At 43.6% G+C, this 21,680-nt stretch overlaps 1 protein-coding gene across 2 annotated transcripts in view; it reads left to right on the plus strand.

The window, feature by feature from the left end:
• The first annotated feature begins 9,024 nt into the window (after positions 1-9,024).
• Positions 9,025-21,680, plus strand: part of USP31 (ubiquitin specific peptidase 31) — a 63,712-nt gene continuing 51,056 nt past the window's right edge. The window contains exon 1 of one of the 2 annotated variants that reach the window (XM_058569867.1): positions 9,025-9,735. In XM_058569867.1, the coding sequence (XP_058425850.1) occupies positions 9,109-9,735 (627 nt within the window). In that variant the 5' untranslated portion in view covers positions 9,025-9,108. The remainder of the gene's footprint in view (positions 9,736-21,680) is intronic. The other variant, XM_058569866.1, reaches the window with a different exon arrangement.

The following is a 21,680-nucleotide window of genomic DNA, read 5'->3' on the forward strand; positions in this document are numbered from 1 at the left end:
GCAGGAAAATAGAAAATCAGTGTTGCTATAAATAGAGGGTGAATGTAAAAATGAATAGAGGAAAACAAAACAATGTATTTAAAATCTGTCTAGATACTTATTAAGTTATCCAATTGTAACAAATTACCCCACAACTTAATGGGTTAAAACAACACAATAATTTATTTTGCCTGTGAATCTGCAATCTGGGCAGGGCTTGGCAGGGGAGGCTTGTCTCTGTTCTATGGGGCATCATTGGGCTGGACTGACTGAGGGTTGGAGGACCCACTTCCAAGATTGCTCGCTCATGGCTGGCAAGTTGGTGCTGGTTGTCAGCTGGAGCTCAGCCAGGGCCTAGGGCTCGGGGCCTTGGTTTCTTTCCATGTGGGCCTCTCAGTGTGGCCTGGGCTTCCTCACAGCATGGTGGCTGGATTCCAAGGGTGAGCATCCTGAAAGAGAGCCAAATGGAAGGTATATCATCTTTTATGATCTGGCTTCAGAAGACACAGAGTGTTACTCCTACTGAATTCTATCAGTCGAGGTAGTCACAAAAACTCACCAAGTTTCAAAAGGGAGAAGGTATAGATTCTACTCTTGATGGCGGAGTGGCACGGTTCTCAAAGAGTGCGTGGGATGCCGACCACAAACTACTGTACTGTTGCCTGCCCAAGGCTGTGACCTTGACGCCTGCTCCATTTGTGTTTAAAAAACGGGAGAACGGAAGAGATTATTAGCAAGTGGTGGAGAGGTTTACAAAACACACCAGCACCACACTGAGACTCTTCCTTTTAAAAGAAAATGAAAGACAAGAACACACTTTGCTTCTCCTGTATTTCTAAGTCTGTAGAGCTACCTGGAACTCGAGCTCCCTGGACACGCCAAGACTTTTCATGCCCCTGGGTCATTACACACGTGATTTTCTCTTCTTAAGTTTCCTTCACTCTCTTCTCTGCCTAGAAAACTCATTTTTACTCTTCCAAACCCAGCTCCATTCTCTGAGGCAAGAACAACATCTTGTTTATTTTAGCTCTTATTGATCTCTTGCGTTGAAATTTCTCTGAGACCCATTTGGCTTCCCAAGTTCACTCACCACATTTTGAGTTCCTAAAGCATAGGAACCATATGTTATTTGTAATTGTAAGTTTTTGCCCACTTTATCTCTGCTTGTAACACTCCAGCTCCACACTGTATTTCCTATCTGGTCATCTCCTATTCATCCTTAAAAACCCAGATGGACCAACACTTTCTGAAGGAAATATTCACTATCTCCTCCCAGTTGAGTTATTAACTTCATCCTCTGTGTTCTCACAGGATTTCATCTGTATCTCTAGGCAGTGTCCAGGTGTTAGAGTGTAATTCATTAGTTGGTATGCCAGGCTTTAGGGCAGGGACTAAGTTAAATCATCTTTGTCTTAGACCAGTTCCCCAGAGCCAGACCCTGGGACGAGAAATCATGTGCAAGTGATTTATTAAGGAAGAACTCTTAGAAGAAATTCATAAAGGGTGACGGGAGCAGGTCATGGAATTGGAAGAAGTCGAGCAAGGATAGGATTTGGGGCAAGGTTCTGGAAAGATTACCTTCGGCCTCATCCTGCAGGGAGGCTCTGGAATGTAAGTTATGCCTCAGAATTTGTTATGACTGGAGGCAGAGAAGCCGGCTTCCATACTCCTGCACCCAATAGTCATTGGCTAAGGGCCACCCCAGGAAACAGAAACCCCAGGCACTTCCAGCTCTCTGACTGCAGACAAGGCGGTGCCAGTAGCCCAAAGGTCAGAAGACAGTCACAGGTGCAGCCATTCAAGCAAAGCACACAGCTAGGGACAGGTACAAAGAAAAAGCAAAAGGCTCCCACGGGATCTGGCTGGGACACCGACAGTGCTGGCTACAATCCTGGAGCTTAGAGAATGTCCTCGGAAAGAAGAAATGACTAGGGGACAGGGAGGGCCATCACCACACACCAGTGATAACAGAGTCACAAATTGAGGAATCTCTTTAACTCATTTCCGTGGCCCTGAGCTAAAAAAGAAAATAGAATTTTAAGATAATTCTTTGTAAGATTTTGCTAACGAATTAGAAAACATGGGTGATTTTCTAGCAAAAGAAAATGACTAAAATTAATTCAAGAGGGGAAAGAAAACTTAGGCAGACCAATATTAATGGATGAAAATTATAAAATATTTCAAAGAACTGCCTTCCCTACTAGATCCAGAGAGTAAATTGGGTGAATTCTTATAACCTTTGAAAACACATCATGTAAATTGTTCCAGGGCCTAAAGAAAATAGGGACGCTTCACAGTTGTTTTTAAACAGCGGGTAAAAATGAAACCTGACAAGGATAGTGAGCGCACACACAGACTGCAAGCTGGCTTTCTTATAAAAATAGATATAAAATTCTACATGAAATGTTAGCAAGTAGGTAAAGCAATACATTTGATGCTATCATTGCGACACACACGTGCATAGGTGGTACTGGACATTTGTCATTTTTGTCCGCCCAGCATGCAGTAGTCTTCCTTTTGGAGGGAATCTCAAGATAAAGGGGGGCAGCTCCATCTCCCATTATGGGAGCTGTAGAAAGATATGGTCCCTCCCCTACTTCCCAGCTGTTGGTGACCAGACCTAGTATCTAGCCCAACCAAATGGATGCTTCTGCTTTGGGTTTAGAATTTTGAAGGTATGACAGCAAAAGTTCAAGGACAACCAGAAATTATTCAAGATCATTCATAGTGGCTATTGCAGAACCAAGAGTCCAGCAGTGTGGCTGCCACCGTCCAATGGTGGTGCCAGCCTTGGTGGCAGCAGCAAGTGTCCAGCTTCACGAATGGTACCAACAATGACACCATAAGCAGCATTTTTTGGAGCAAGTACTGTCCTGCTATATTTCCTAGCTAGGTACTGTCTTCCTTGGTTTCCCAAGTCTGATTCTAAAGGTTTCTGACGGTTCTGTGAACTGCTTAGTATCTATCCTTCCAATGAACTCGTTTTATGCTTGAGTTAGCCAAAAGTAGTTTACATTGTTCGCTACCAAGAACCTGTGATGGGTATACAGGTCAAAGGGAAAAAAAGCAAATGCTCATCTCTGTTGATGCCCAGAAGGCATTTGATAAAATTCAAGATCCATTTCTGATAATAACTCTTTCTGAAGTAGGAATAAATGGATACCACTTTAATGCAATAAATAATATATATCTCAAACCAAAAGTAAGCATCATGCTTAATGGTGAAGCAATGGAAGCATTGCTATTAATGTCAGGAACAAAGCAGGCGTCCCCACTCTCATTATCATTGCTTAACAGAGTTCTGGGAGGGCAATTAGACAAGAGGAAAAAAGGAGGAGGTACAAATATCACAAAGGAACAGGCCAGATTATTATCTCATGCATTGATACGAATTCCTGAAAAACCCAAGAGAATCAACTGAAAATTATGAGAAAGTGGCTGGTTACAAAAATAATTTTGTCTTAGAGCTAAACAATAGAAAACATAATGGCATAAAAATATCCCATTCATAACAGCAACCAATAGGAATAAACTTATTAATGTAACACAGACCTGTGGAAGGAAACTACAGTACTCTTGAGGGACATGAAAAGCCCTTGTATAATCTTAAAAAGACACACATTATCCTCAGATAAGAAGATAAATATTGTGATGATGTCAGTTTTCCTAAATTAATCTTATAAATCAATCCTCCAAAAGGATTAAATTATCTGAGAGAATAATCAAACAGCTAATAAAATACTAGGAGGTATTGCCCTACCAAACATTTCAATATATTCTAAACCTGTATTATCATGGAATATAGAGACACATCAATGAGAGAGAATGGAATTTTCTAAAATCCTTAAATGTATGTGGAGTTTAATCTATGATAAAAAGTGATATTTTAGAGCAGTGGGAAGAGGTTAGATTACATTTAAAAAAATGGTGCTGAGACAACTGGCTAGCCATGTAGGGTGGGGAAAAGGTGAGATCCCTACCTCATTTCTTACACAAAGATAAATTCCAGATGGAGCCAACATTAAAGGTAAGAAAAACAGAAAAAAAATAGTAATCATGACAGCACTAAATGAAAAGACAGATGAGTATTCTTACGATCTTAGAGCAAGGAAAGGCTGCCAAAAAAAAAAAAATCAGAAAATTTTATGAAAAAAACTGATCAATCTGACTATATAAAAGAATTAAAATTCTCTATTTGATATGAAAACACTGTAAATACAGTGAAAGGTAAATAACCAAATGGAATGGTACAAACCAAGGAATAATATAATTCACATACAAAGTACTTTTACCAGCCAACATTTATAAAAGGAGTGCCCCAGAAGAAAAATGGGCAAATCATATGAGCAGGTAAATCACACCAGTAAAAATACAAATTACTAATAAAAATGTATTACTAGTTATTATCTTGATTGTAAACAACAGAAACTGACACTAGTTAGTTTCAGCAATAAAGGAATTTATAGGAAGCCTATCAGGTTAGCTCACAAAATAAAACAGAGCCAGGGAAACAGGCTTGGGCAGAAACCCAGGAAGGAGAATACCAGTAAGAACTTGCCACTAGAGCAGCCGGCTGAACGCTTGCTACCACCATTCCTGGCACCTAGGCCACTGGACCCTCATTGCTGAATACAGAGCGCTAGATTCACTAATTTGCTGCATTACCTCCAATTAACCTTGTGTCAATACTTTCAGATCCAAAGTCCAGGTGGGAGCATTTGATTGATTTGATTAGGTCATCTTCTTGGGCCCTAGCTTCTGGGGGTGGGAAGGGGAATACCTACTCCCCATCCCCTCCCCAGTTTTTATAATGAGAGCTCGAGTTGTCCTGCCTAATTTTTCCCTCCAAATAGGACGGAAGTCTTTTCAGATGTTGGATAGTTGACAGACGAGCACATGATGTTCAACTTCACTCCTACAAATAAAAGCACATCAATATGCCATCTTTTGTTCATTGAATTGGCCAATGTGAAAAAGACTGAAAAACTCAACACTGTCTTGGGATTGGGAAATGTGCACTCCCCATTCATTGTTTGCAGGATACAACCTTTCTGGAGGTCAGCTTGACAATAGGTGTCAGAATATGAAATGCGCATACCCTTTGATCTGATGTGTCAGCTTAAGGAGATAGTTGCAGGAACGGACCAAGTTTAGATCATGACGATATTCACTGTGCTGTTGTTTCTAATTTGTGTCTCCCTAGCTCGGGGGTAAGGGGTGAGTACAGAGAGGGATGGTGGAAGATTTACTACAGAATGTTGTTTGGGGCGGGTCTCAAAGAATGACTATCTGAGCGCTCTTACTAGCGATTCTTTTCCAAAACTGTTCTGGCCAAGCTGGGATAGGATGGCTTTGGGGCCCCATTGTACCAATAAGCCTGGAATGGTGGGAGGGGGCCAGATTGGGTAAGGGGTTCATGTGTTCCACCAAGGAGTTCAGGTGCTGATTAGATATCCTGCTGCCAAATAGTCAATATGCTATATGATGACTACCTTACTAGGTATCCAATAATGAGCAAGACGAGCCTCTGCTGGGTTGAAGCCTGCACTTTAGGGCAGGTGACAGACTGTAGGCTGACTTCCAGCATGGTCAAGTGAGTGTCATGACTGAGAGAACTTGCAGAAGGGACGCCTCCTGGAGCAGGTGATTCCTAAGGTGAGATGTTAAGGATGTGGAGAGGTTAGCTAAGTGAAGAGGCTCAGGAAAGGGGTTAGGGACAGAGGAAACAGCTTGAGCAAAGGCCCATATGTCTGGATCAAATTGCCTGAGAGTGTGGCGGGAAGAACCAGACAGTCCATAATGTTGGATGATAAGTGGGGACTGGAGGACCACTCCTACGTGAGAATTAGAGAGGATCGTATTTTATTGGACTCCAGTGACCACGGAAACCACCCTCCGCATTAGTGCTGAACTGTACCAATTACATTTTGGATTTCGGGTACATGCTGGTGGGAAAAGGTGGCAGTGGCAGCTGGGTAGTACTGGGCTTGGGGAGGGGTCAATGTTCAAAGGGTGAACCCCAGCTTGCTCCTGTCTGGCCGTGCTAAATCAAGGGAGTCAGATCTGGTGATGGGCTCAGCCCTAATGTCTCTGAAGCACAGGACAGAATGGGATTCCAAGTGGCTTGTTTGAACTAGAGAGGAGGGCTCGGGCAATGGAGGCTAAGGCTCCAGTATAAGGAAGAGAAGCAAGATGGTAAACTTCCGCTGGTCTTTGACTCTCAGTTTAATAAATTTAAAAAAAGAACAACATTTGTTAGCACATACTGTCTGCCAGGCATGTATGCTAGTAACGGAAGGCATGATGTTCCGTAAAGCAGCCGGCAGGAGAGCCATGTGGACAAAGCCTGTTGGTGGAGAAGGCAGAGGGTTGCTTACAGCAGCTGGGAGAAAACCCGATCTCCACCAATTCCAGATCTGTCTTGGGTTTGAATTTCCCAGAGCTGATTAAAGTTGCTCAATGTCTTAGTTTGGGTTCTCCTTAGATCAGAGCCTGAGACAAAGGCCTGGGTGCAGGTAGTTTATTTGGGAGGTGATCTTGGAAACAGGAGTGAGGGAATAAGAAGAGTGAGACAGAGAAGTCAAGAAATCCAGAAAAGGGTGTGTTATTGAACTGGTTACCACTGAGGGCACGTGGGGCTCAATCCCGCCGGGGACTCGCTGAAGAATCCTGCGGGATGCGCCACAGGGCTGTCCATCCAAAGGATGGGAGGCTGGGGCACTTATCCACTGGCTGGTATTTCCCACTGGTCGAGGGTTGCCCCTGTTGGGGGAGGGGGAATTGTGAAATCAACTCCCCCAGTGAGTTCTTTGGCTTTAAAACTTTCAGGCAGAAAAGCAAAGAGATAAACAGCAGGCGTTTGAAGTGGGGGGCTGTCACAATGCCATGGCTCACACAGTTTATAGTTGTGGCTGAAATTAGAGATGAATTCAGGGCACAAGACATGAGGATGAAAGCTTTTGCTATGCTCAGTTTCTCTCTGAGGCAGCTTATTCATTCAACCAAACATTTATTAGAACCACGGTCAGTGCTGGGCATCTACGGTCAGCAAAATAGATCTAGTCTCTGCCTTAAGGGCTGATAGTCTTTTGCAGATTTTGAGCGAGCGTGATGGGTGCTATGAACATCTGAGTTCAAAATGGAGAAGTGCTAAAAAACAAAAAAATAGAAGCAGCATAGGGAAGCTAACCTTGCGGGCTAACTTCCACGTCTGCTTGACATCTAGCGAGACCACAGCCCCCAAACCCTTTCCATCTCCTAAAATCAAGCAAGCAAGCAAACAAACAAACATACAAACAACTTTTAATATAATGGCTGAATATTGTGATAAAATATTGTCAAACTGCTTGAAATTCCACCAAAAGCTATTTCTTTTTTTGTCGCTCCCTCCCCCACAATCATCATATTTGAATTAACTCAAACATATCTGCAAAGGTCTAGGGCCATTGCATTCACACTTTGGTAAGAATAATCAGATTGCTTTCTTCCTGATGTTCAGATGAGCTCAAGGTGCAGTAAGGAATGAATATTTTGACCAGGAGGTAGGAATGGAGGTGATATGGGGGCTAGTGCTGAGCATCCTGGGGGTGTCACCATAAGGGCCCTGCTTACTATGGGGAGGCAAGCCAGAGGCAAAAGCCATTTACTCTGACCTGTGGTGTAAGGTGGGATTTATGTTTTAAAAGGGAAAAGGCTCTCCCTTCCCTATTTCTCCCTTCTGCAGTAACCAGGACTCAGGCTAAGGGTTAGCAAAGAAGAGAATCTACAGAGAGGTCTCAAACCAGCGGATTTCAGGCTGAAGGCGGCACAAAGATGTACTTTTTTTTTTCTGCACTATTTTTTTATTTTTTAATTGAACCAACATTTAAAAATAGGATTTCATCTTCTCTTAAAAAATCAAATGATCTGAGCCCTCATTTCTGCGTGAGAACAATTGGCTAGAGCAGCCACTCCCTTCAGAAGGATGTCGGTTTGCTGTTTGCTGTATTCCCCACCATTCTTTATATTCTCCCCAACACTGAAAGCCAGGCCATTTGAAGTATTAATAGGTCAATATGATGACTGAAACACCACGGTTCTTCACTCACTGATAGGACTTATCTTAGTCCCTGTGATATTTGTGGGTCTGTGACCTTTCGTTTAGAGGTCAAGTCTAGGGGCTTTGAAACACACTTGGGTTTGAAGCAGATAAGAGTCATACCAATCTCAAAGGCATTGAACTGAAGATATTGCATGCTTAGCACAATGCTTGGAACATAGCAGCTATTATCGACATCCACTAGGAGTGTAAGCTGCAGGAGGGCGGGCAGAAACCGCATTAGTTTCATACTTTGTCATATTCCCAGTATCTAGCACAGCGCCTGGCACGTAGCAGTAACTATCTGTTCAATGAATGAATGATGGTGAAGCTCAGCGGGGTTTTAAAGGCTGATCTGAAAACGACGGTAACTCTGATAATACTGTTTCATTGCGACCCCAAGGTGCCGCCTGGGAGACAAGCCCGCCAGGACGTGCCAGGCTCTGTGTTGGCGTTCGGGTGAGCACACAGGCGGTCGGGGTCCCTCGGGAGCCAGGCTGGGCTGGCTTGCCCAGGACTGGTCAGTGCCACGTCCATCACCTCTTCCAAGGTCTGGTAAGAGGTAGCGTCCTGATCCCTGGACTTTCCCAAGGCCTCCGCCAGCATATTAGCGAAACCAAAGATCCACCCCGGGGGTCCACCACCCAGCGCGAACCTAGCGCTCTCCACCACGCCCGGACTCTGCCCACACTAGACATGGCCTCTCTCGGGCTTCACACAGCAAGACTGCGCCCGGAGCCGCGAGTCATTTCGTCTGGCTGAAGGGGCGGCTCCGTTCCCACAGTCAACATGGCGGCTTCGGCGGCTTCAGCGCGAGGCGGGCGGCGCCGGGAGGCGGGTCACGTGAGCGGCCCAGCTGGGCGGATCGCGCGCGCGCCCGCCCGCCCCGCCGGCCGCTGCTTGCTCGCTGGCTCGCTCGGCGGTGCTCTGAGGTGTGCGGGGCGTCGAGCCCCCGGCCCGGTGAGGCGCGGCGCGGCGGGATGCGGCGGCGGCCGTGGCGGGGCCGCGGGCCGGGCGGGCAGGCGCGGTGATGAGCGTCGGCGGCCGCCGCCATGTCCAAGGTAACGGCGCCCGAGCCCGGGCCGCCGGCGGCGGCGGCGGGCGGGAAGGAGAAGCGCTCCTTCAGCAAGCGGCTGTTCCGGAGCGGCCGCGCGGGCGGCGGCGGCGGCGCGGGGGGCCCCGGGCCGGCCGCGCCCTCCTCGCCCTCGTCGGCGCGCTCGGTGGGCAGCTTCATGAGCCGCGTCCTCAAGACGCTGTCCACGCTCTCGCACCTTAGCTCCGAGGGTGCCGCCCCGGACCGCGGCGGCCTCCGCAGCTGCTTCCCGCCCGGGCCGGCCGCCGCGCCCACGCCGCCGCCCTGCCCGCCGCCGCCCGCCGCGCCCGCGCCCGCGCCGCCCGCCTGCGCCGCCGAGCCGGTGCCCGGGGTGGCGGGGCTCCGGAACCACGGCAACACGTGCTTCATGAACGCCACGCTGCAGTGCCTCAGCAACACCGAGCTCTTCGCCGAGTACCTGGCGCTCGGCCAGTACCGCGCGGGCCGGCCCGAGCCCTCGCCTGACCCCGAGCAGCCGGCCGGCCGCGGCGCGCAGGGCCACGGCGAGGTCACCGAGCAGCTGGCGCACCTGGTGCGCGCCCTCTGGACCCTGGAGTACACCCCGCAGCACAGCCGCGACTTCAAGGTGAGCCCCGCGGCGCCTCGCCCCGGGAGAGGCCCTGCGCCCCGAGATCCTGGGACACCACCTGCCGCAGTCTTCTGCCCTCCCGCTCCGGCGGAGTCCTGCACCGATTGTCTAAAGAGGTGTGGGCGCCGAGTCTGGGACAGATACCACCCTCTGTAGGGGAGATTCATTCATCCGTCCGTCCGTCCACTGCCCCCCCCGCCAATCGTGTATCTGTTGAGGGCTTACTACGTGCCTGGCCCTGTGATGGGCACTGGGGAGGGAGGGCTGTGACAATGAACAAGACTCCGCCTTCATGGAACTTGCGTTCTTGGGGATGGACGTGTTGAGCCTGGGTTCAAATCCTGGTTTTGCCACTTACTGGCAGTGTACCCTTGGGCAAGTTGCACAAACTCTCTGTGCCACAGTTTCCTCTCCTCTGGTGTCTCCCTCCTAAGGTGGTCGTGAGTGGCAACCAAGTTGATTTATGTTTGGTTGAACCCTTTGAAATTACCCATTTTTGACCCTTATGACTTACAGATTGGCAGTTTTATAGGGTTCAGCCTGGTATGTAAAGTGCTTCCGTTGTGCGTAGTGCCATGAGTATTTGCTGCCATTACTGGTTTTATTGTTAAAAGCTTTAATAGGTTAAGGACATAATATCAGATAGTGGTTTGGAGAAAGTAAAACCGGTGATGTGAATTGATGTACTGGCAGGCTGCTTTAAATGGGGAGGGGTAGGTTAGGGTGACCTCTTGGAGGAGGTGACATTGGAACTGAGACTTGAGTAACCCCAGAGAGAGCTAGCCTCCAGGAGGTCAGGGGGAAGCGCTTCCCAGGTGTGGGAAAGCGGAAGCCCTGAGATGGGAATGAGCTTGGTGCGCTTGGAACAGCCTAGCTCTGGGATGGGCAAACTCTTTCTGTGAAGGGCTGCATAGAAAATAGTTTAGGCTTTGCTGGTCAAGATGCAAAATCGAGGATATTATGTGGGTACTTATATAACAAGAGAAAGCACATTTCCACAAATTTTTTATTGACTAAAATGAAATAAGTACAATATTTTGTAATACAGGTCTGCTAATAAAAATGGGATTCCTTTTTTGGAGGAGATGACGTTTAGCTTAATTGGAGTTCATAATTAGTGTTCCACTGTCATCAAATTGGTTACAAGTATTCATCTCTACAAACCATTCTTAGCTCACGGGCCATGCAAAAACAGGCTGTCGGCTGGATATGGCCCTTGGGTCCTTGTAGTGAGTGGGTGAGAGCTGAGCGTGGGCTGGGACTAGATGGTTTCGGACCATTTAGGCTGCACTAAAGAAGTGGGCTCTTATTCTGAGCAAAAAGGGATGATGATTTGAGATTGTATGAGGGATACTTTTAGGTGGGAAGTGGATATAAATAGAATTAAATTAAATAGAATGAAATCACACAGTGAGAAAGTGAATCCCTTTTCCCTTCTCTTTCTGCCCTGATCATGCCCAAGAGAGAGTCTCAGCTTGCTGGTAGCCTGTCTTCAACACCTCTTGCTCACTCCCCCACCTTTTTTTTTTTTTTTTTTTTTAAAACAAATGGAGAACAAACTTCAAGTAAGAGGCTTCAGTAGGCAACAGGAGCTGGAATTTAATAAGGTTATGTTTTCATTGGGTTTGTTTTTACATTTGTCTTCCATTTATGGCCAGTGGTACTGGCTTTCCGTTGGTGCCATGAAGTTTCTTCCTAAAATACATGTATTTAAGTAAAAGTAAATGATTTGATTAACATATACAATGGTAATCTATCTGAGGAGTCAGCACTTGGTTGAGGACCTGCTTTCTTGCTGAGGAACAACACTGCCAGGGTGTACCCCTCCCCTTTTAATATGTTTTACTTATGTTTTATTTATATTTATTTATGGTGTTATACTCTGTTTTTCTCAAAAAGAAAAAATGGTAGCTGTTTGGTCTTGGAAATTTGAATGGAAATACTTGACTGGGATAGGAACTGGAAAAAAATGAGGTCCGTGTCAGAGATCTCAAAATAAGAAAGTAGGAGAGAATGGCCACTGACCAGTTACTATAAGTCTTTTTCATTTTTCTCTTTGTTTATAGTTTCCTGTAAGTAGCCACAGCAGTTGCAAACTTTTCAGGGTCAGAGCTAGTGTCTTGAGTTTGGTTTTCTACTCTTTTCCAAAATGTGAAAATCAATTTCTACAGCATTTTTGTATGTGAACATTTCCATTGCTTTTTAAGAGGTTATGTTCATTTTCTTATCCATTAAAAAGCTGTGAACAGAAATGGGTCAATAAGTCTAGAAATGCAGAGACTGATTTATAGACTTGCTTTGGCAAAGTTGAACAGATTCTTAGAGGCTCTAATTTTAAGAAATGTAATCCTCTGAACCTTTAGGAGTTTCACTTTGTATTCATTCATTCCCTTCCCATTTATGGAGGGTTTACTCAGTCAGTTAGGGATGCATTCAGCACAAGAAAGAGGAAGCCCTAATGATGATGCCTTAAGCAATAAAGATGTTGAATTAGCTCACACAGTAAGTCTGGAGGTAGGTGATTCTAAGGTGGTACAGTAGCTGGATGGGGCCCAGCAAGGACCCAGACTGTTTCTACTCTGTAGTCCTTAGTTATTATTGGCTTTTGGTGCTTAATGTTTGTCAAGGTAGGAAGTCATTAGGGAAATAAAAGTTATTCCAGAAGTCTCCTCAGCAGGCTTCTGCTGACGTTCCATTGACTATAACCATTGTTGGTTGGCTACCTCTGGCTGCCATGGAGGCTGGAAGGTGGATATTGGGTTTGCCTGCCTTAATAGAAGAGATGAGTAAAGGAAGACACTGCCTCAGAGGCAGCCCGCCAGAGTGCCTCACCTACCATGTGCCAGGCACTTGCATTTGGGGAAGGCACTGTACCTGCCTGTGAAGAACTGAGTCTGGTGGGATCTGGCAAGTTCCCCAAGACCTCGCTTCTCACACTTTAATGTGCACATAATTCTCCTGGGCATCTTGTCACAAAGCAGATCTGGTAGAGCTGGGCTAGGGCCTGAGATTCTGCATTTCTAACAGGTTTCCTGGTGATGCTGATGCTGCTGGTCCAAGGACCCTACTTTGACTAGCAGGCTCCAGGGAACAGGTAAAGCATCACAGAGCAGTGTTTTGAAGGATGAGTAGAAATTTGCTGGGCAGAGAAGTGGTGGGGGGTCATGAAAGGGAATGTGGTTTTGGGTGAGACATTTGGTGGCTGGTTATGCCATGGAGAGCTATGGTGCAGAAAGTCTGGGAGAATTCTGTTGTAAATGGGTTGTGAAGGGCTTTGTAGGCTATGCTGGTTTGGACTTGATCCTCTGGAAGTTGAGAATCCAGATCTGATTTTTAAGCAGGAGAGTGATAGGATCAGATCCCCACCCCCATTAGGTAAGCCTGTTGGCACTGTGGAGGATTACTTTTTTTTTTTCTTTTTTTTACAGTGTTTTATTACAGCCAAATTTGATGGGTATTATTCTGAGCATGAAGAAAGTTGAACACCAAGAAGGTGGATGCGAGGTATACTCGTCACCTCAACCCCTCTGGATATTTCATGCAGATACTCTCTTGGAGCTCCCGTTCAGCCTTAGAACGCTGCTCAGTTCTGGGCTCTAGGCAGCCATTCCAGTTGATTGGAGTTGGCAGAGGAGAGAAAACCATTTGCCATCTTGAGATAGTTTGCCTTGAGGTCTTGAAAAGCACTCAGTATGTCTTTGAATGTTCTTTTATGTCTTAAAACTTCCTTAAGTTACTAATGATTTTCTTTGTAAGTTTCTCAATTAGAATTCTTTCTTGCTTTCTAACCACATTGTTTTGAGCTTTAAGAGCTTGCCAGGTAAACAGATTTTTGGTTTTGGATGAGCTAGCTAGTTGTTAAGGTTGGATTTTCATTTCCCAGAGTGAAATGGGTTGACTGGCCCAAGCTTGGTATGCTTGAAGAAACTTCTCTGGCTGCCACCTATATCCTTTTTTCTTTTTATGCAGATATTTTTCTCCTCCTCTTAAAGCGGTGGTTCCCAACCAGAGCGCTTTTGCCTTCTCCCAGCGCCTTGCTCCTGGGGACATTTGGCAGTGTCTGGAGACATACTTTGTCACAGCTAGGGTGGGGGTGCTACTGGCATCTAGTGGGGAGAGTCCAGGGGTGGGGTTAAATGTCACACAGTGCGCAGGACAGCCCCCCTCAATACAGGATTATCCAGCCCGCCATGTCAGTAGGGCTGATATTGAGAAACTCTCTGTTGGAGGAATGTTTTGAGCCTCCTTAGCACAAGTTTCCCTTACTTCCCAGCCCTTAGAATGGTTACTTTGCTACTTTTTCCTTCTTTCTGTGTGGATATGTTTGCAGCAGCACTAGAGTAAGATTTGGACTTCACTGGCAGGATCCTCGGATCACTGTCTGGAAACAATGAGAGCAAATAAAGCAGTTTGAAACCTAAATACTCAATATGCTGTTTAAGAGGAGATCAGTGTATTATCTTAACTGTAATAGGATGCTAGCCTGGCTGCTCCAGGTTCTTGCAGCTGCTCTGTGATTTCTATTACTCAGTGGCCTTTTGCAGTAAGTAAAAGATGGTCATCTTTCAAGTAACAAAGATAAGTTTCATAACAGCCATTTTCAAAGCATGCTCCCAGAGAACAAGTGGAACAGAGTGATCTACTGATAAAAGAACTGTGGGGACTCCTTCCAAATTTGCAGTGAAACAAAAAGTAATTGATGATAGAATTTTCTCTGCCGCGTTTTTTTCCTTGCACTTTGGTGCCTGGTGGTGCTTATTTATTAGTGAGAGTTTTCAGGTTACAAAGAGAATAAACATGTGTAAATGAGCAGCGGCAGACAAGCTACAGTCAGTGCTTTCACTGGCTCCGTTTCACACCTTACTGTTTTGTGGACTCGTGCTGGGAGCTCTGATTTTATGCTGTAGAAAATGAAATTGTGTAGGTCACGTTTAGATTTCTGACAGAGTGTAAAGTAGAAAGTACATCTCTTTCTGGTCAGTTCTCTTGTCTGTCAAATGCTGTCACTTTTGTTTTAGTGAAGCTCCAAATCTCTGAAGGAGAAGGAGGTGATAGAATCATCAAATTTTAGACCTGGAGGGAGACTTGGGTGAGAAGTGAGTAGTCCCCGGCCTTTCTGGATGAGGGAACTGCGGGTCACCTGCTGGCTAGAGGCCGAGGGGGCAGAATCAGAGTTCTGACTTGCCCTGGTTGTCACCCCTGCGTAGCTGAGGCGCACACTGAGTCCTGCGTCTGTGGTGGCCTTATCAGTACAACCACCGAAACGACAGGTCTCAACATAAAACAGACAGGCAGGGTGGACGGGCTGAAACGTGTAGCATTTTTTCCCTCTGAGGTGGTGGTGCTGAATCGTAGTGAACATAAAGTCATCTGCAGCCAGTTATATGTGTGCCGTTGCTCCTGAGACTTCGGCACTTTTGGAAGTCTTCCTTAAAAAATAATTCTTTCAGACTGTTTAAATGAGTATATAAACATGTGTACATCTTTTACATGGACGGACTCTTACTCTCCATATAGTTCTGTAACTTCCTGTCCCCCTTCCTCCTACCCTGGACTTTAAAATATATCACAGATAGCATAGCATTGGTTGTTTTTTTGTTGGTACATCCAAGGCTACCTCATTCTTTTTAACAGTTGTATAGAAGCCCATTGATGGATGTTTAGGTTGTATAAAGTTTTTAACCATTATAGCCAATCCTTCAACATACATCATCTCCTTTTCTAAAGAATGAGTCTTAGAAGTGGCATTGCTGAGCCGAAGGAAATGTGCATTAAAAATGTTGATACCCCTCGCCAGATTGCGCAGCAGAAGGTTGTGTAGGACAAGATTCTCTGACCTCTCCATGGTGCATGCCAGGGTCTACTGCCTGATGTGTGCTTTGACTGTCCTGCTCTTCATTTTTCAGACTTACAATTATTTTCTTTCACGTGGGTTGGTTTTGTTTCCTTTTCTCCACTCTTTTTAAACAAATGGATCTCCCTCCAGTAAGTGTCCAGCTGATGTATGGAGCTTCTTATCAGCTGGTAAAGGGGAATCATAAGAAAGCATAAGAAAATTGCCAAGAGGACTACTTGGGGAATAAAAATACACAGGACAGTTATGGAACTCCATATTTGCTGACTTAAACCACATTTACCGAGCAATTATTGTGTGTAAAGGAACGAGTTTAGGGGAGGGATTGGGAATAGATGATTAAATGTGAAGATTATAGGAAAGGTTCTTGCCCTCAGAGAACTTACCTGTTGGTAGGGAAGCTGTTTTAAACTGTACTGACTAGGAAAGTTCAGTGGGAGTTCAGAGAAGGGTGACAACATTGTGAGCTGAAGTGTTAGTAGAAGATTCATTCATTGCCAGCGGTTAAGCTTCTACAACTTTATTGCGCTCCTGACTCCATGCCACATGCTGTGCTAGTCATTGGGTATATAGTGGTAAACCAAATGGTATGGTAATGGTGAAAAATTGGTACAAGGCCATGTGGTCCCTTCCTGGAAATTTTTTATTGTCACAGGGGAGGCAAATATTAACAAATAAACATGAATAAGTATGAAATTTAGAGTTATAAGAGCTAAGGAGGAAAAGAGAAAGTGTATGAGAGAGTAATGGGTGTGGCCAGGCAGGGGCAATAAAAGGTATGCAAAAGGCCCTGCGGGGGGGAAAGGGCTGGTGCTACATTTGAAAGTCTGACAGGCCTTGTTCGAAGCTTAGAGAGCTGGCAGGGCTCGGGGGAGAGTGGGATAGATGAGGCTGGAAAAGAAGTGGGCAGAGGCTGGGTCTTTTAGGGCCTTGTAGGCCAGGATAAGGGGTTTAGATTTGATTCTAAGAGCAATGGGGAGCTGTTGCAGGTTTTAAGCAGAGTTCTGGCATGATCTCATTAAAATGTGAAATGATCATTCAGTGCTGAATAGTGAATAGAATGGAAGTAGGGAGACTTGTGAGGAGGCTTTTGTGATAGAGCAGGTAAAAGTGGCGGTGGATGGAGATGGAGAAGTGGATGGATTTGAGATATATCTGGAGGTCGACCAACAGGATTTGCTAATGGACTGATTCAGGGGAAGGCGCTGATAGTTCACGGTAGAGTTTTGACAAGAGATTTTTATTAGTTATAAAACCGCCATTCTGAGGTTTTAAAAATATCTTTCCAACCAGCAACATAAACCAGCACTTAATCTGGTATTTTGATTTGACCTACTTTGGTTCTTTACGCATTTGCAGGGGCAGAGCCTCAACTCGAACTCAGGGCCGTGTACTGATAACATTCCTGTGCTCGCTGTCCTGAACACATTCCCTTAGAGTGTCATCAGTGTACATTTTTGTGCTTGTTCACATGCCTACATATTCTACATAGTTGCTGGTCATCCTGGCCAGACCATTTGGATTGTGATTTTTTTCATGCAATTTATAAAATATTTTTCCATGTTTCTAGATGGTGCTCATAATACAGTTTACTGTTTAATGATATTTATGGTATCATATTGCTAAGTGATCATTTACTCATCCAGTCCTTTTTGATTGGGCATTTCCCCCTTACTCTTTTTACTGTAATGAACATGAATCATGTTTATGGCCTTTTGCTTTGTCATGTTATTTAGTTAGAATAAATTTCCAGACATGTCCTCAGAGCATCAAAAGCTTATGGACATCTTTTTGACTTCTTATATGTATTATAATATTACTCTTCAAAAACAAGAAATTACAAAAATTACAGTGCTGCTAGTTTGATCATAAACTTCACCCAGCCCAGTGAATGGTGCATGTTGGATGCTGAAAAACCGTTTGTAGAATGAGTTGGCTTTTATAATTTTAATTTATCATCGGTTTATATTCATTCCTTGCTCCTTTGTCTATTGGCATTTTTTTTCCAATTATTTTTTGTTGTAAAATATAAATAACATAAAATTTATCATTTTAACTACTTTTAAGTACAACTCAGTGGTTATTAAGGACTGTCACAGTGTTGTGCAACCATCACCCTCTATCCATTTACAGAACTTTTTCATCATCCCCAACAGGACCTCTGTGGATTAAGCAATAACTCCCCTCCAGTCCCTGGTAACCTCTATTCTACTTTCTGTCTCTGTGTTTGCCTATTCTAGGTACCCCATATGCCTAGAATTATACAACACAATACACAAAATCCTTTTGTGTCTGGCTTTTTTCACTTAGCATAATGTTTTCAAGATTGATCCACGTTGTAGCACGTAGCAGAACTCCATTTCTTTTTATGGCTGAATAATATTTCTTTATATGTATATACCACATTTTGTTTATCCATTCATCTGTTGATGGACACCTGGGTTGTTTCTGCTTTTTGCCTATTTTGAGGAATGATGCTATGAATATTGGTTTACAAGTATCTGTTTGAGTCCCTGTTTTCATTTTTTTTGGATCGTGGTAATTCTATGTTTAACTTTTTGAGAAACTGTCAAATTGTTTTCCACAATGGCTGCACCATTTCACATTCCCACCAGCAATGCTTGAGGTTCCAGTTTCTCCACGTCCTTGCCAATACTTGTTATTTTCCTTTTTTTTTTTTATATTAGCCATCCTAGTGTGTCAAGTATTTCATTGTGGTTTTAATTTGTATTTTTCTAATGACTAATGATCATTAGTCATTAATGATTTACCTAATGACTTGGGCCATCTTTTCAAGTGCTTTTTGGCTGGCCATTTGTATATCTTCTTTGGAGAAATGTCTAAGTACTTTCTCTATTTATGAGTTGGATTTTTTTTTTTTGTTGCTGTTGAGTTGTAGGACTTCTTTATATATTCTGGGTACTAATCCCTTATCAGATATATGATTGGCAAGTATTTGCTCCCATTCTGTGGGTTGTTGTTTCACTCTCTTGATATTGTCCTTTGATGTACAAAGTTTTTAAATTTTTTTTTTTGTGAGGAAGATCAGCCCTGAGCTAACATCTGCCTACCCTCCTCTTTTTGCTGAGGAAGACTGGCCCTGGGCTAACATCTGTGCCCATTTTCCTCCACTTTATGTGGGACACCTGCCACAGCATGGCTTGACAAGCAGTGCGTCTGTGCGTGCCTGGGATCTGAACCTGCGAACCCTGGGCCGCCGAAATGGAGCACGCGCACTTAACTGCTGCGCCACCAGGCAGGCCCCACAAAGTTTTTAATTTTGATGAAGTCCAGTTTATCTATTTTTTTCTTTTGTTGCCTTTGCTTTTGTTGTCATATCCAAGAAGTCATTGCCAAATCCAATGTCATGAAGTTTTCTCTCTCTGTTTTCTACTAAGAATTTTATAGTTTTAGCTCTTAGGTTTTGGATTCATTTTGAATTAGTTTTTGTACATGGTGTAAGGTAAGGTTACTTCATTCTTTTGCATGTGGATATCTAGTTTTCCCAGCACCATTACTGAGACTACTGTTCTTCCTCATTGAGTGGTCTCAGTGTTCTTCTCAAAAATTAGTTGACCTTATATGTGAGGGTTTATTTTGGGGCCTTTTATTCTATTCCATTGGTCTGTATGTCTGTCTTTATTTCAGTACCACACTCTTTTGATTGCTCTAGCTGTGGAGTAAGTTTTGAAATCAGGAAGTCTGAGTCCTCCAACCTCATTCTTGGTTTTCAAGATTGTTTTGGCTTTGGAATCCCTGGAGATTCCATGAGTTTTAGAATAGGCTTTTCTCTTTCTGCAAAAAAATGCTATTAGGATTTTCCTAGGAATTGCACTGAATCTGTAGATTGCTTTGGGTAGAATTGTCATCTTAACAATATTAAGTCTTCCAATCCATGAACATGGAATGTCTTTCCATTTATTTATGTTTTCTTTAATTTCCTTCACTTAAGTTTTGTAATTTTCAGCGTACACGTTTTTCACCTCCGTGGTTAAATTTATTCCTAAGTATTTTATTCTTTCTGATGCTTTTGTAAATGCAGTTGTTTTCTTAATATATATATATTTTTGGATTGTTCATTAGTAGTGTATAGAAATGCAGCTGGTTTTTGTGTGTTAATATTGTATCCTGCACTTTGCTGAATTCATTTGTTAGCTCTAACAGATTTTTGTGGCTCTTTAGGGTTTTCTACAGATAAGATCATGTTGTCTGTGAACAGAGATAATTTTACATCTTTCTTTCCAATGAGGGTACCTTTTATTTCTTTTTCTCACCTAGTTGCTCTGGCTAGAACTTCGAATACTCTGTTGAATATAAGTGGTGAAAGTGGGCATGCTTGTCTTGTTTCTTGATCTTAGGGGAAAAGTCTTCAGTCTTTTACCATTGAATATGATGTTAGCTGTGGGCATTTCAGATATGGCTTTTATCGTATTGAGGAAGTTTCCTTCTATTCCTAGTTTGTTGAGAGTTTTTATCCTGAAAGAGTGTTCAATTTTGTCAAATGTTTTTTCTGCATCAATTGAGGTGATCATGTGGTATTTTTTCTTCATTCTCGTAATGTGACATATTACATGGATTGATTTTCATATGTTGAACCTCCTTTCATTCCAGGAATATATCCCACTTGGTCATGGTGTCTATTGAGATTTTGTAGCTTCTTCTCTTTTTTTAAAACTTTGTAATAGCTCTTTACAGAGTGTAGATGTGTGTAAGGCAACAACTTCATTAAGCCCTTGATACATTTGATGTAGGTATTTCCCTCAGTCTCTTGCTCTTTTAGTTTTCTTACTTTTGTGTACTATAGAAGGTTTTAATTTATATATATATATATGTATTTTTTTTTTTTTTGTGCGGAAGATCAGCCCTGAGCTAACATCCATGCCAATCCTCCTCTTTTTGCTGAGGAAGACTTGCCTTGGGCTAACATCTGTGCTTTTTTTCCTCCACTTTATATGGGACGCCGCCACAGCATGGCCGGAGAAGCAGTGCCTCGGTGCGCACCCGGGATCCGAACCCAGGCCGCCAGCAGCGGAGCGCACGCACTTAACCGCTATGCCACAGGGCCGGCCCCTTAATTTATATTTTTGAACCTGTCCATTTCTCTTATTGCTTTTGTTGCTGTATAGCTGAAAAAGTTATTCTTGCATAGAGGATAATTTTTCTATTTTATTTTTTGTTAATTTTTTTCTATTTTCGAAAATATTTATCTCTTCAGTAGTTTGGAGTGTACTTTGGTGCATGTGTAAAGTGGGAATTTATTTTAAGGTTTGCAATTTCCCATCTTGTATAGTATAGTGAGTGGCTGAGAGCCTGGGCTGGGGAGCCAGACTGCCTGTGTTCACATCCTGGCTGCACCACTTATTAGCCAGAGGACCTTGGGCACTTAATTCTCTGGGCTTAGTTCCTTCATCTGTAAAATGGGGATAAGAGTATATCTACCTTATTTGGTTGTTTTAAAAACAAATAAGAGAAAAACTTGACTGAGGGCCTGGCATACCGTCACTGCTCAGTGTTAACTGATATTGTCACCCCAACCTTATTGTCACCCTGCTAGTTTACAAAAGCCTTCTTCATATTTAGGGTTTTATGGTCTGTTTCTGCATTTTGTCTTCTCTTTCATCAATACTTTTATTGGTACCACATGGCATTGTTGCTTATTCTTCTTTTCATGTTATTTTTTTTTCCACTGTGAAACATTTATTTTTGTTTTGCAGTATTAACTGTGATTAAAACCAGTGCAGAAAACTTCTAAGTACATTGGGTTAGAGTGCGCTATCTTGCTATTCTTTAAAGGTTCTCCAGACAAATTTTAGAATCGTTTTGTCAGGTTTCAAAAAACATAGTAATCCTGTGTGAATTTTAGTGTTAAATATCTACATTAGTTTGGGACAAATAACTATCTTTGTGGAATGCCTGCCTCGCCTCTAAAATTAGTAACTTTCAACAAAACATAAACTAATAACAGTGTTACAGTAAGAAAGCCTGAATCGACTGATAACTGAGGGAGACATTGAAAGAGTTATTAAAAGAACAGCTTGTTCTCCCAAAAGATAACAGGGTTGGATGGATTTACTCATACATTCTTCCA

Source organism: Diceros bicornis, chromosome 26 (assembly GCF_020826845.1).
Source record: "Diceros bicornis minor isolate mBicDic1 chromosome 26, mDicBic1.mat.cur, whole genome shotgun sequence".
Taxonomy (NCBI): domain Eukaryota; kingdom Metazoa; phylum Chordata; class Mammalia; order Perissodactyla; family Rhinocerotidae; genus Diceros; species Diceros bicornis.